This window comes from Juglans regia, chromosome 2, assembly GCF_001411555.2.
Source record: "Juglans regia cultivar Chandler chromosome 2, Walnut 2.0, whole genome shotgun sequence".
Classification (NCBI taxonomy): Eukaryota; Viridiplantae; Streptophyta; class Magnoliopsida; order Fagales; family Juglandaceae; genus Juglans; species Juglans regia.
The window spans coordinates 34185969-34200318 of record NC_049902.1 but is presented as its reverse complement, the minus strand read 5'-3'; the positions used below and the strand labels follow the sequence as shown (position 1 = coordinate 34200318).

The 14350-nt window shown below is 38.1% G+C and overlaps 4 protein-coding genes across 5 annotated transcripts; all 4 read left to right on the top strand.

Moving 5' to 3' along the window:
- Positions 1–365: 365 nt before the first annotated feature.
- LOC109012985 (probable ubiquitin-conjugating enzyme E2 26) lies at positions 366–6914 on the top strand. 2 transcript variants are annotated; one of them, XM_035687793.1, is made up of 8 exons: positions 366–504; positions 675–777; positions 2456–2596; positions 2747–3892; positions 3982–4045; positions 4246–4385; positions 4475–4786; positions 6087–6914. In XM_035687793.1, coding segments are annotated over exons 1-8 (2202 nt in total). In that variant the 5' UTR covers positions 366–502; the 3' UTR covers positions 6381–6914. The 2 variants fall into 2 exon arrangements, with proteins under 2 accessions (XP_035543686.1, XP_018850431.1); XM_018994886.2 differs by having other exon boundaries at positions 366–529.
- A 2064-nt stretch (positions 6915–8978) lies between these two features.
- Positions 8979–10681, top strand: LOC118347708. Its single transcript, XM_035687751.1, has 2 exons — positions 8979–10522; positions 10678–10681. Exons 1-2 carry the CDS (start codon positions 8979–8981, stop codon positions 10679–10681), a joined length of 1548 nt encoding a protein of 515 aa, XP_035543644.1.
- A 34-nt stretch (positions 10682–10715) lies between these two features.
- Positions 10716–11855, top strand: LOC109010514. Its single transcript, XM_018991373.2, has one exon. It carries the CDS (start codon positions 10716–10718, stop codon positions 11853–11855), a length of 1140 nt encoding a protein of 379 aa, XP_018846918.2.
- A 560-nt stretch (positions 11856–12415) lies between these two features.
- LOC109012975 (translation initiation factor IF-1, chloroplastic) lies at positions 12416–13146 on the top strand. The gene has a single exon (XM_018994873.2). It carries the CDS (start codon positions 12481–12483, stop codon positions 12910–12912), a length of 432 nt encoding a protein of 143 aa, XP_018850418.1. The 5' UTR covers positions 12416–12480; the 3' UTR covers positions 12913–13146.
- The last annotated feature ends 1204 nt before the right edge of the window (positions 13147–14350 follow it).

The window sequence follows — 14350 nt, the reverse complement described above, 5'->3', positions numbered from 1 at the left end:
TTCCTTTATAAATCTATCAATTTAATCAATAAATTAGAGTCCGTCTGACTCATCAAATTAAACTTCTCTTATTAAATTGGTACACTTAATAATTACATTAACTATGAATTGGAATGACGAAAAGAATTACTCTTTATAAAATCATTTGAACATTAATTCTTAATAACATGATATGATTATAATTAAAAAAATAAATTTAATTCTAATAGTTGGAAAAATGGAAATTAAATCAACGAAGCAAACGAACGGTGGCGTCGCAAGCTATTGTGATAATCCTTGACAAGCCCAAAACCCAAAAAAAGAGCAAAAAAAAAAAAAAAAAAGAAAGAAAAAAAGCTATCTCTCTCTCTCTCCAAACAGAAAATCCAGGAAGCTCAGCTCAGAAAACAAAAAGCCGTAATCTTATTTCGAATATAGTCGCTGAGTCCTTAAGCCGTCCTGCTGCAGCGAGCTGTTTGCTTTGGGCTTTCTGTATCAGAAGCCGATCGATGAAGCCGCCGACATGTAAATACCTCCCCCATATTTCCAAGTCTCTCACTCCGACTACCTTCAGTCTTCACTTTCTTTTTTAAACCTCTCTCTCTCTCTCTCTCTCTCTCTTTCTCTCTCTCGCGCACAACGACATGTTTTAACCAAATTTCTTTCATTTTCCCTCACTCTCTCTTCCCAAACAGGAAACGCTCGTTTTCCGAAAAGAGCCCTTCATTCATGGACCCCGAAGTCGTCGAAATCCCGCCCACGATTTTCCGGTCCTCAAAATTGCTCAGACAGAAAGAGGTCTAAACAAAGAAAACTCCTTTCCTCTTTCGACTCGATTCTCTGAACTCGTTGCTCTTTTTTTTTTTTGTTCGCTTGATTGCATGCTTTAATTCGTTCGCGTAAATAAATCATTGAAAATTAACTTCTTTTTAAGTTTTTGATCTATCAGTTTTCGTTTCGGTTATTGATCGCACCCTTCTGATTGCTGAAATGTCATTTGGTTTAGTGTTTCTACGGCGACGGGGCTTTGTTAGCTTAGTCATGCTGGACATAGTTTTAGATTGCTTGAAGTTAATTATGAGAGTGCATCTTTATTAGGATTGTTAGAGTCTTGCTTTCTTCTGCATTCTTGGGGATTTAAAGTGCCTAATCTAGTTAATTTTCTGGTTTTTGGGTTGTTCTTATCGCTATGTTTTGTCAGTCTGGTTTCTGTTTTGTGCGTCTTTTCGAATTTTCATTAAAAAGATTTTGGGGGTAGTATAAAGAAGTTGCTACTAGTGTCATTGTCTTCTATGCAATGTACCACGATGAATCTTCGTATAAATAAAAGAAGAGTGAGAGCTTTCGATGGACTTTTGCGGCCTAAGTGATCATTAGTTTTATTTAATATCATCTGTATTAGTTTTGTATATTTAGTTGTCATCTGCCGAGTGTCGACAATAGATTGTATTGAAGCCATTGAGGTAGTAAATCAGATTTGAGTTGCAATGAAATGAGCACTTAAATTTCTTTTAGTAGGTACATCATCCTTTAGTCGAGTCTGTCATTGCTTCGCATTTTTGCTTCCTAAGACTTTGCTGTTGGTTAGGCTAATTTACTCATCATTTTAGCTTTTGCCTTCCTTTCTTCATCCGGATTAATTGGAGCTTTCCACTCTTTCCGAAGTTGGGAAGAATGAACATCTGTTTAGCAAAAGACAGTCTCCTACCTTGAATTGAAAAAGTTTGAAGTTCTCTTATCTTAAGGAAGTTGGCTTCTTGGCTTCCTTTGTATGTCATCATTTGGTTACGCTTGAAACGAGTTACTTGTGATAGTTGTATGTAATTACTGCATAATATGAGTCAGGGCGTGGTGTTTCAAACATTGGAACAAGATTGACTGACTTTAAGATGTATGTAGTGGTGCATGCTTTGTTACTTTAATGACAGTTACGGTTGCATAGATATCTGCTTGCAAACTGCACCTGGCACTTTGATGACAGACTCGTCACCAATTTTCAAATTGAAAAGGTGGAGAATGCAGATTGATATGCTTAGAGTACGAAATATTGTTCCTAAGATGCTTTTTTTTTAGGTAAGAAGTTATAAATCAATCTAAGATGCTGACATAGATGGCTGCCCAAATCGTGTGAACACTGAACACTTCTGTAAAGGCTCAAAATATGCTGTCCAACTCTGACCTTTTAGATTTTTGTATTTGAACAATGATGTCGCAGTGAAATCTTTCTTTTTAATTTGTTTCGTCTTGGTCAAATGCCTATTGGCCCGTGAGTATGCTTTTACCTCTTTTTTTATTCTTTTCCTGTTCTTGATTGAATTTTCTGTCTTTCTGAATACTTTGAGACAGCTGATTTAGGATAGATTTAGCATCTTTATGTAAGTGGAAATATGGTGGTTGTCTTATATGTTAACTTTCCTATGGCTTTTGTTTCCTTATTACTTAATGAAGCTAAGGAAATTCTCTTGTGCCTTTTTAGGTTATTCTTCATGATGTGATTGATATAGACAAAGATGGAGATTCTGCTGATGTCATGTTCATTGATGAAAAATTTAACCCAAGTAACAAGGGGAAGGAAATTCAATATGTTTCTGGTGATTATGGTGATCATCAAGCTCAGGTTTGTGATTAACATTTCGATTATATTATAGCATCTGATTTATGACTTATAATAAAAATACTTCTAAAAAAAAAAAAAAAACAAAGACTTGTAATAAAACAATGAACATCCAGGGTGTCTGTACTGTTTCTGATTCTATTTATTTATCAGGAAGCTTTGGCCAATTATTTTCTTGGTCCTGGAATGGAAACCCTCAATTCAGTGAATGGGGTTGAATCCCCAGAGAGTTTTTCCCCTATGTCTCATAATTTAATCAACCTTGATGGTCATAGTTCTGATCTATCTTATGACGATAATAATGATGTTTATTTTGATGATTTTACTGATGTTGATGAGTATGCCATTGTACAAGCCCATTTTGATAACATGGATATTCCTCCTGGGATAGAGGCACCGATTCCTTGGTTGCCAGATTTTGCTCAATGTAAGAAGTCAGTTACTGGAAGTATTTCACACCATTCGGGGCCTCTAATCCAATTGGATTCTGTGAGTACCCATGGGATGGACTCATCTCTGTCTTCATGGTCAGCAAAGCCTGCTCACGTCGACGTGAAGACAACTTTAGTGGGCAGTTCAGGTGTGCAAACCCAAATGGATTCCTTGGTTCAACCTCCTGGAATAGATATGACTTCACCTTGGAATCATCCACAAGTTTCCCAGAATAAAAAGAAATCATCTGGTTCAACACATAGAAGGAGTGCTCTGAACCTCCCATTTGGGAAAGAATCATCTAAATCACGGTGGTTTTTGGAGCCTTTCAAAAGCAAGAAGAAGTCAGCTGCTTCAAGTAGTTCGACTAATCATAGTCATGTAAATCAGTTTGACTCATCACTTCCCCCTGGAGCTGAATCATCTACTTGGGCGCATTATAAATCTGAAATGGTAAAGAAGCAAGTTGGTACGAGTATTACATATTATCCAACTTTACCGGTGCATACAGATGCATCAAATTATCCTCCTGGAGTAGAACCAACCGCACCCTGGTGGCAGGACACTTTTAAAACTAAAATAATGAAGCCATCTTTCACTAACCATACAGCATATTCCAGTTTTTATGTTCCATTTCATGGTTTACATGCTCCTTCTGAGGAAGTGGCAGATATACCCTGGGTTCAGGATTCTGCCCAAAATCAGTTTGATGCAGCTGCTGATGTTAGTTCAACATTCACTGCTGAGGCAATCTCTGTTAGGGACAAAGATGAAATTTTGAGGAAGTTCTGCCTTTTTAAACAATTTGATACTGTTGAGGATTATTCTGACCATCACTATACAGGCCATGGTTCCTCCACAAAGCAGGTGACTAGGTTCCATTGTATGCCTTTTTTTTTCCAGTATCTAGTTTTAAACCTATGTAATTTTATGTTTTGCTGCCCTCTTTCTTGCAGCCATCAAAGAGTTGGGCAAAGAGGATTCAGGAGGAGTGGAAGATCCTGGAGAAGGATTTGCCAGGTGAACTTTCATGCTTTGTATTCTTGTTATGTAACGGTTGTTATTTCCCAATAAGTTTGTTGGTGATGTTGAAAACCTATTTTTTGATTAAAACTTAAGAATGACTTTGATATTGTGGGACGCTCTTGGTGTCTGTCCCTCCCTGACCCACCTTTCTCTTTCCCTCTTTTGTTTAATGCGTCATTCAATCCTTTCAACAGAGACAATATTTGTTAGGGTTTATGAAACAAGGATCGATCTTCTGCGGGCTGTCATCATGGGAGCGGAGGGCACTCCGTACCATGATGGTCTCTTCTTCTTTGATGTTTTCTTCCCCAGTGGCTATCCTAATGTACCACCGGTATGAATTGAGGCTTTGAATCTGTGGCATTGTTTTATACTTTCTACTCTACTTCATATTCATACAACTGAGGAATTTCCATGTGCCAGCATGTTTACTACCACTCCGGTGGCCTTCGACTGAATCCTAATTTGTACAATTGTGGGAAAGTATGCCTCAGTCTACTCAACACATGGTCTGGCAACAAGAATGAGAAGTGGATTCCAGGTGTATCGACTATGCTACAAGTTCTTGTCTCCATACAGGGGCTGATCTTGAATACAAAGCCCTATTTTAATGAGCCTGGGTATGCATATATGAGTGGCTTAGCCTCTGGTGAAATGAGGTCCCAACAGTACAATGAGGATATATTTATCCTCTCATTGAAGACAATGATGTACACAATGAGGAGGCCACCAAAGGTAAGATTCCACTGATTATTCCTCGTTCAGTCTTTCCATATTCCGAGTATGGTATCGGTCATTTGAGACCTAATATTGATTGATTCCAAGAAAAAATTGTAACCTCATCAAGGTCGGTGCACGGGACTGGCGTTTACTCTGCAGGAATGGGTCCAAAGGGCCCTGCCTTGGAGAGGTTCCCCGACATAAAGAAAAAATATATATATATATATACATTTGTAACCTCATTGGGTGGTTCTCTGAATAAAGTTTCGTTATCACTGTCCAGTACATCAATTTGTGCAGATTCTTGAGAAGCATTTTTAATGATTCAATGAAATGGTAAAATTCCTGAAGTCCTAGCCAACAACCATGTTATGCGCAACAATTTACAGGGGAATTTATGGTTAACATTTCCCTATTTAGTATAATATTATTTAATTTTCTTAAAATGCATACAAAGGACTCCTTTTAATCCAATTACATGGTTAGGCAATGTGTTCTTTTTCTCTAGAGCTTATGATAATGAAACTACTGCAGTTTTTATCCTTGTTTTCAAATGGAGATCATATCATTTGGAGAAATTATATCATTCAAGCAGTTATTTTTTGAGAATGTCTTTTTATAGAGGCTGGACTTTAATGCTATGGATAATTACTAGATATTGAAGGATTAATTACTATTAAATATCGAGGAATTAATTACATCTTACTCACTTAAGTTTGAATTGCCAATCTCTATAGTCTAAAAAGTTGCACTTTACTCGCTTGTGCACACACATTTTAGTATATATTCTCTTCAACCTCTTCCAATTTGAAAAGATTGAACTCATGAACAGAAACTTAATACTAGTAGACCTTAATGGGTAAAGTACAGATTTTTAAACTGTAGGCTGGTAACTCAAGCTTGACCCAAATCATAGGTAAAAATAAAGTTTAATTTTCCAATGTAAAATTTAGGTCCTTGACTGTTGATGGTTTTCTCATTATGCTCTCTCTCTCTCTCTCTCCACACACACAATCAACCCCAACATGTTTGTGTAACTCATTTTCATTTGTGTAATTGATTGTTTTGATTTTTTAGTTTAAAAATAGAGTAAGCAACTAATATCACATCAACGTTCATTTTTTTTAGCACACAAGTGCTTCATAATTATCTTCTCTGATAGTTTTTCTGCATTATCACCATTGGCAATAAAAAAAGTTCTACAAGTGTTGTCCCAAATTTAGTGTATTTGTCTGTTTGGTGAAGGCCTTATAGGGACATTACTGTTTCTTCCCTCTGAGGGTTTGATATCTAATTCCATGTCGTGTGGCTGCAGCATTTTGAGGAGCTTGTTCTGGGGCATTTCTGCAATTGTGCACATGATATTCTAGTGGCATGTAAAGCATATATGGATGGTGCTCAAGTAGGATGTCTGGTCAAAGGTGGGGTGCAGGATGTTGATGCGGGAGACAAGAGCTGCTCAAATAAGTTTAAGAATGATTTGGTTGGTTACGTTGATATGCTTGTGAAAGCATTTACCCAAATTGGAGCGGAGAACTGTGATAAATTCCTCTCACCTGCATTGAATAGGAACATACAGGTGTCTGATATGCCCCAGGCTGCAACATGAATACTTTTCTGGATGAGAGCCTGATTGAGACTTGAAACAAGTTGTTTTACATCAATGACATGCAATTTAGGTTTCTGATATTATCTTGAAGGTTAAAGAGTTAAATTTTAGAGTATGTACGTTCATACCTGCCGGTTGTGGACATTTAATTTTGGGTACTGTATATAGCTCTGCAGATATGGACAGGCTCATAAAGAAGGACTAATTGTTTTAGGATGGAGCCGGACCCCCCCTGTAAGTTACTTATAGATCTTGGTTTCCATCTTAGCTAAGACTTTAATCCTAAATTTCTTATATTTATACCCTGAGGATACTTGTAAGTTGTAAGATCATGCACATATTTCTAGATATGGATGCAACCCATACACGATTTGAAGGGTAGCTTAGAATATTGCAAATTTTCCTTCAAGAAAGTTCTGTAGTTTCAAGTCTTGTATGTTACATTTAGCCACTCAGGAACGGGACTCGTGGAGCGTACCCATTACATTACACTATTCTGATATATTTCATGATGCTCACTTTTCATGTCATAAATAAGGTACGGCTTAATTTAGGCTTACAAATTTGAGCATAAACATTATGGATCACATATTATTAAAGGATTCCTGCCTGTTATAGTGTGGGTGTATATGGAAGCGTGTATTAAGTACTGAAAACAGTTCATATTCATACACTGATCGCGTATAGATATCTTCTGGTGGTGTCATCTTTAGGCAACAACTGGATGATAATGTTTTCTTGATGAGTGCTGAGATTTTACTGTATTTTATTCGTTTCGTATAAAATAAATATAGTATTTTACAATATTTTGGTTTTTGAATTGTTGGTAATCACCCAAGTCTTGGGTTCTTTGATTATGTAATGTTTTTAAATACAGCTGATTGAATAATAATATTTGATGTCCTTCGTGCTTGAGCTTATCCAAACTTGATTGGTTTGGATAGTGAGTTGAGATGAATAAAATTGAGATGGTTTGTGAATAGTAGTGAGATGATTTGTATTAAAATATTTTATGCGATTTTGAAAAATGAGAAAAAAAAATTAAATAAAAATATTATAAAGTTAAAAAATTGTTAGAATATAATTTTTATTTTAGGATTTGAAAAAATTGAATTATTTTTTTATATTTTGTTTGGTAGAAATAATTAATAATTAGGTAATGATTATATAAAAAATTTAAAGATTTAAAATTAAAAAATATTTATATTTATTATTTTTAAATAGTGAGATAATACGAGAGAAGATGAGATGAAAATCAAATCAAAGGTTATCTATTCAAACAAAGTTGGCGTGAAGGAAGATTTGCAACGTAATGTTTGGGGAACAAAGTCTGGGGAATGGGCCCCACTATAATGATAAAAATGAGAAAACACGAAGGTAATTATAGTAAAAATGAGAAACCACAAAGGTAATGAAGGCACAGGCAGGAGGAGGCAAAACATTTTGACAGAAGGGGCAGAGGCAGGAAGGCAAGGAGAAGTTTACAACAGACATGGAGCTGGGATTTTCAGCTTGATCTTCTTCTTCCTCCTGCAATCTCCATCCACCACTGCAATAGAGAGCTTAGAAAGAAAGAAAGCATCTTTAAAAATAATGGCTCTAGCACTTGCCACTCTCAGTGGCTCTAGCACTTGCCATAAAAGAATGGGCACAATAAAAACTGCGATTGGCCAATTTTTGGGTTTTTTTTCCTGTCTTCCTCTCTCTCTCTCAAGCTATCATGGGACTTTTTGTTTGTTCTTGCTTGACGTATCATTGGGTCTGGATATCTGGAATCAATTTCCAAAGTCTTCGTTGACGTCGAGCCTTTCTATCTCCACTTTAATACTCTGATAACCACGATTTGTAGCCAGAATAATGGGCTGGCGGACTTTCCTTCCAACTTCGAAACAAGCAAGCAACGACTTTGACGAGAGACTGGAGAATTTTCTCACATACAGTGTTTGGTGCCGAAGAAAAGGGGCCCCAAGTTTATCCATGCAATAAGAAACGATCAAGACTCAGGAATGCGGGCCCCTAAAGCTTAATTAATTGACTATATTCAAAGTGGCGTGAAGTTCAACAAATCCTAGGCCTCGGTACCCCTCTGGTAGAAGGAGGGGTGCACTTGACCATTTCTCCAATATTATTGTGTTAATATATATAACTGTCTAGACTAGCTATATATATATTTTGTGATGTTTTTTAATGTTGTTGATATTATACCTAAAAGAAAATGATAATGCTTATACTATCTTAGTTATTTTGTGATGTTTTTTAATGTTGTTGATATTATACCTAAAAGAAAATGATAATGCTTATACTATCTTAGTTATATATATATATATATATATATATATATATATATCCATTTAAATATCGGGATCCTATTCAAGAACCCCACCATAGAATTACTTGGGGAAGTTTACACCATCCTAGTTTTATATCCATTTTAAATCTTGGGAGCCAATCAACTTTGAATCAAAACTATTGAGAGAGACAGTGAGAGAGAGAGAGCTACTTGCAAGAACTTACATATGTAGTCGTCTTCCATGCATGAGTGGTGCGTCTTGTTCTTGTTCATTTTTCTTTCGATAAGAATCTCCCGACTGTAAGGCCATGAAGAAGCTCTCTTCTGCAATGACCGCCGCCTCTTCACAGAGATGGCAAACACTACCATGGCTTCTCATGTTTTTCTTCTTATTCTCCACCTTCTCTTTGAGCTCTGTCTCATCCTCACCAACTCAATCCTCTAAATCCTACGAAGATCATTGTTCCAAAAGCGTCCCTGGATCCTTACAGAAGAAGGTTCCACTCACAAACTTTCCACTTGCGCGATCCCATACTGGCTTCTATACTGGTGGCAATCCTTTTTTGGACCCAAACCCAGTTGCGCCTGACTTCACTTTCTCAAACTCCCTGCTACTTCGAACCTTGGCTGTCTATGATACTGATATCCGGGGCTTTTTCAAGCTTCAAGGGCGTTTAACATTTCAAACCGCCTATAAGCACAAGTACAGGGAAGACTTATCTAACTTATCTTATTCCCGATATTCATACTATACTGCTTTCACTGAAATTAGGCCTCAGAGAAGTTCCATTAGTTTTGAACTGGAGGAGGGGTACTGGTCAGAATCGAAGGGAAAGCTTTGTATGGTTGGATCGGCTTCTGCTTACACTGAAGAAGGTAAGCGGCTTAATCTTGCTGCTGTTCTTAACCTCAATAATGTCACCAATTCGAATAGTATTACTAGTTTGATTACTGGGACTTTAGAGAGCCTGAGTTCTGCAGAGGATCCAGCCCATTTTGAACCGATTTCCATGTTGATACTTCCTAAAAAAAATTATAAATTCTTGTCAGTTTCTGGCGATAACATGAATGAATTTTCTGGTGGAAGTGATCTTCCACCTGGTCTGTCACTTAGTTCTTTTCCGGAATACACATTCTGTTCATTAGCCTCAAAGGCAGCCCAAAAGTTCAGTTTGAGGTATGCCAGTGATTGCAAATCTTCAAAGAACTGCACTCCATTTGATGCAGACTTCGGATATGTGCCTCGTATCATGTTCTTGTATGGGATTGAGTGTTATGGGGACAAAGAAAGGATGCGGATTCTGGTGGAGTTTCCTAACCAAAGCCGCTTAAACTCCACCAGAACCAGCGTTGATACTTACCGGAGATTCGATCCCAAGACAACTCTGGTTGGGGAAGGATCATGGGATGAGAGCAAGCATCAGCTCTACATTGTAGCTTGCCGATTTTTAGGCATCACAGAATCTTTGGCTCATGCTCGTGTGGGTGATTGTTCAACAAAATTGAGCTTGAGGTTTCCTTCTACCTGGTCAATCAAAGATGCTAGCAGGATTGTGGGGCAAATTTGGACTAACAAAACCGTAAAAGAGTCAGGTTACTTCAATAGGATCATGCTTCGTAGTTCTGGAAATTATATGATGGAGGTTCCTGAACCAACAGAGTACCGGTACACCAAAATAGGTACTGCTATGGAGTTGTGCCCCAAGTCTGACAAGCCTGCTAAAACCAATGGGGAAAGATACCCCAATGGGGACTCTGACTCAATGAGTTTCGACATTTCACTAACAGATTCAGAAGGAAAAAGTACCTGGGGTAATTTAGCTCCTATATCTGTTGGAGATCACATTTATGGGTACTCAAGCTTCCAAGACTCTACAGTGCCACCGAATTTTAGCAGTGGCTCGGTCAACATCAGCTACAGGATACACCTCACCACGATCACAAGGGAGATGTCGCCCTTTCACACTCGGAACTCTTCCTCTAACATATCTTCATGGGAGATTGTAGCTGAAGGGCTGTATGATGCTGAAACAGGAAGTTTGTGTATGGTAGGGTGCAGAAATCTTGATTCAGAAAATGAAATACCAAGAGCCGATTCTTCGGATTGCGAGGTTCTGGTCACATTTGATTTCCCTCCATTTAATTCAAAGAAGGCGGGTTATATCAAGGGAAGCATTAATAGCACAAGGGAAAAATCCGATCCACTTTACTTTGAACATTTAGACTTGAGATCAGCTGCTTCTTACGAGGATGGATCTTCTATTTGGAGGATGGATGTGGAGATTATCATGGTAATTATCTCCACCACACTGTCGTGTGTGTTTGTAGCGCTACAAATCTTTCATGTGAAGAGGCACCCTGATGTTCTTCCCTTAATCTCCCTTGCCATGCTATCAATTCTTACTTTGGGCCAGTTGATACCTCTTGTGCTTAACTTTGAAGCCTTGTTCTTGAGCAAATCTAGTGGGGCGAACATATGGCTTGAAAGCGGCCGGTGGATTGAAGCAAACGAGGTAATTGTGAGAGTGACCGGAATGGTAGCTTTCTTGTTGCAATTCCGTCTTCTCCAAAGCATATGGTCTGCAAAATGGGCTAGTGGAAATCAAAAGGGGTTGTGGGTTGTGGAGAAGAAGGCTCTCTTTGTAGCTTTACCGTTATACGTTGCAGGCGCCTTAGTTGCTGTGACCTTCAACTGGTGGATGTGGAATGGTAAAAATGGTGCTGCGAGATCCGCCAGTGAAGATGGTGCTCTTGTGCTTATGGACTATTCTGCTACAAGTTATCAATCCCATTCTCTTTGGGAGGCCTTAAAATCTTATTCTGGTTTGGTCTTGGATGGTTTTCTCTTGCCTCAAATACTGCTCAACATGTTCTGGAACTCAAGAACAAGTGCTCTTGCTTGTTCATTTTACATGGGAAACACTTTTGTCCGATTGCTGCCACATGCCTATGATCTTTACAGGGCTCACAATTATTTTCACCACTATGATGCGTCATTCATATACTACGCCAATCCTGGTGAAGATTTCTACTCCACTGCTTGGGATGTGGGTATCCCTCTTGGGGGTTTGGTTTTTGCCTTGATCATCTTTTTGCAGCAACGCTTTGGTGGTCGTTGCATCTTTCCCCGGAGGTTTAGAGACTTGCAAGTATATGAGAAGGTGCCTGTGACTAGTGATTCATGATGGCCTGAGAAAACTGTTTTTTGGTCCATTTTGATACAAATAAAAATAACCATTCCTCGTCCACGACCTTCTACATGGTTTGATCATGTTTTATGTTTGTTTGTCAGCAGTTTGGTCTGTAATCTGCAGGAAATACCTATGCTTGTAATTTATGGCTTTCTTAGCACATGTAATATATGCTTTTGAACCATTGTTTTCTGGGTTTTTTAAGCTACGTATGGATATTGAGGTGATTTCTGATGATCTGTGAATCGTAATAAAAAAGTAATGAATAATAATAATAAATAATTTATAAATAATAATAAATAATAATGAGGTAGTGAGAAGTGATCACCTCACTAACTAAATATAGTCTGAATATCTAGAGCAGCTAATCGGTACAACAAAATTTCCCTTCCGGGAACCATTCTTTGCAACAACTTTGGGCCCAATCTCACATCTAATACTTTTACATGGGTTGGGCCCAGATCTCCTAAAATACTCCATAGTCCACAGTCACCCATCCGGGGCCCCGAAAAAGAAATCCGAAATCATATCAAAGCAAAAGCCTAAAGCGGTGTCTTTCACTTCCTCTCCAGCCACAGATAAACCAACCATTAGACGAAAACTAAAAGAGAAAGGAACCATGATGTGGAGCTCACCTTCAGTGCTCCAGCCCCAAGCTCTCCGCCCTCATCTTCTTTCACTAAACCCCACCCAGTTTCCACTCTCCCTCCCCCAAACCCAGAAATTCCCGAAGCCGCTTTTAACCAACTGGAGCAACCGCCCAACCCTTCACCCACATCTGGTTTTAGCCAAATCTCCGAATTCGGACCGGTCGCCGCGGAAAACTGAGGAACAGAAATGGACCAGTGAAGGTTCGATCACCGAGTCGCTTCCCAACGGCATGTTCCGGGTTCGCTTGGACAACCAAGACATGATTATCGGTTACATTTCAGGTAGCATCCGGAAGAATTACATCCGCATACTTCCGGGGGATAGAGTCAAGGTCGAAGTCAGTCGATACGACTCGTCTCGAGGCCGCATAATCTATAGACTCCGAAACACCAAAGATTAGATTCTTCCGGATTTTTAGTTTGTTGGGCTTTCTCTTTCTCTTTGCTGTGTATTTCTTTCCGTACGTGAATGAATGCCTCACTTCGTTATGTGTGAAATTTAATCAATTCTGTTTGCTATTTTCTTGCTGGTTATAACTTATTGGTGTGTCTCTAACTTAATACAAAAATGTATACCTTTTTGTTGTCCCCAGTGTAAGCTGGATGCTGAGAGTGCAATGAATAGCCATTCTACATTTGCCCGGTTTCATGAACATAGATTTTAATAAGATACTTCAATTTGGAGAAAATAACGAAGACCTACGTCTCTGGACTGACCATTTGCTTGTCTGTGAGATTATAGCATATAGTTTCTTCTGTTCTCAAATTCTTTCTTATGAACATATGTCCTGAATGTGTTGCAAAATTGGTATTACTGTCCCTCTATTTGTTTTGTTGCACATTGGTAGTTTAGCTCAATTTTGGTTATTTGTTTCCTGAGCTTGCTCGGCCCCATGCATCTCCATTCTGATAAGATACTTGAGTTTGGGTAGAAAATTGAAGAGCGACCATCTTTATTAGGCTTATTTTATGTTTTAGGCATTGAAAAAGTTTGTTGGTTAAATTTTGTTGGTGATGACAGATCATTGATTGAATGTTAGCTCGTGTTGAAGATATATGGATGTAGCCAGAAAGTTTATCGAACTAGGACTGATGCAACTAGCACGCGGGTGTTTGAATAATTCTTGTGTTTCCTTTTCCTATTAAAAAAAAAACTCCTGTTTTTTTACTCTCTTGTAACCAGTTGACTTTGAAATCATCACTTGTCCCAAAAGTTTAAGTTGATGGGAATATGTAGATTTTTGTTATTTATTTTATATCTTAACACTCCCCCTCACATGTGGGCCAGACTCTCCCTCAATGGATGGCCTAACACGTGGAATGTTTGATTAAATGGGGTGGAGTGTAGAGTCAGGATTCGAACTCAGGACCTCTGCTTTGATATCATGTGAAATCATCACATGTTCTAAAAGCTTAAACTTATGGGAAGAGATAGATTTTTATTATTTATTTTATATTTTAACATTGACTTGTCTTGGCTTTGTTTTTGAATCACGCACAGTTGGACAAACTTGGGGGGTATTGGATCTCACCATCTAAAGCTGCTTAATGCAAACATATATGATGGATTAACATATTGTATGATCTAATTTTCCTGTTTGAATAGATAGAGGCAAAGATCGCGAGCCTGTTTCCTTTGTAAATTGTTTTTTCATTTTTTTTTTTTTCTGTTTCTGTTTTTTTTTTTTTAAAAAAAAGAAAAATTGGATGGTACCCCTTCATTTTGTAAGTTTGCTCATTTTGTTTGAAAGTCTTAGATCACAACTTCATCCACAGTTCCCTAACTAATGGACTTGTCATGTGATATGCCCACATGATTTGATTACTATAATGAATCTG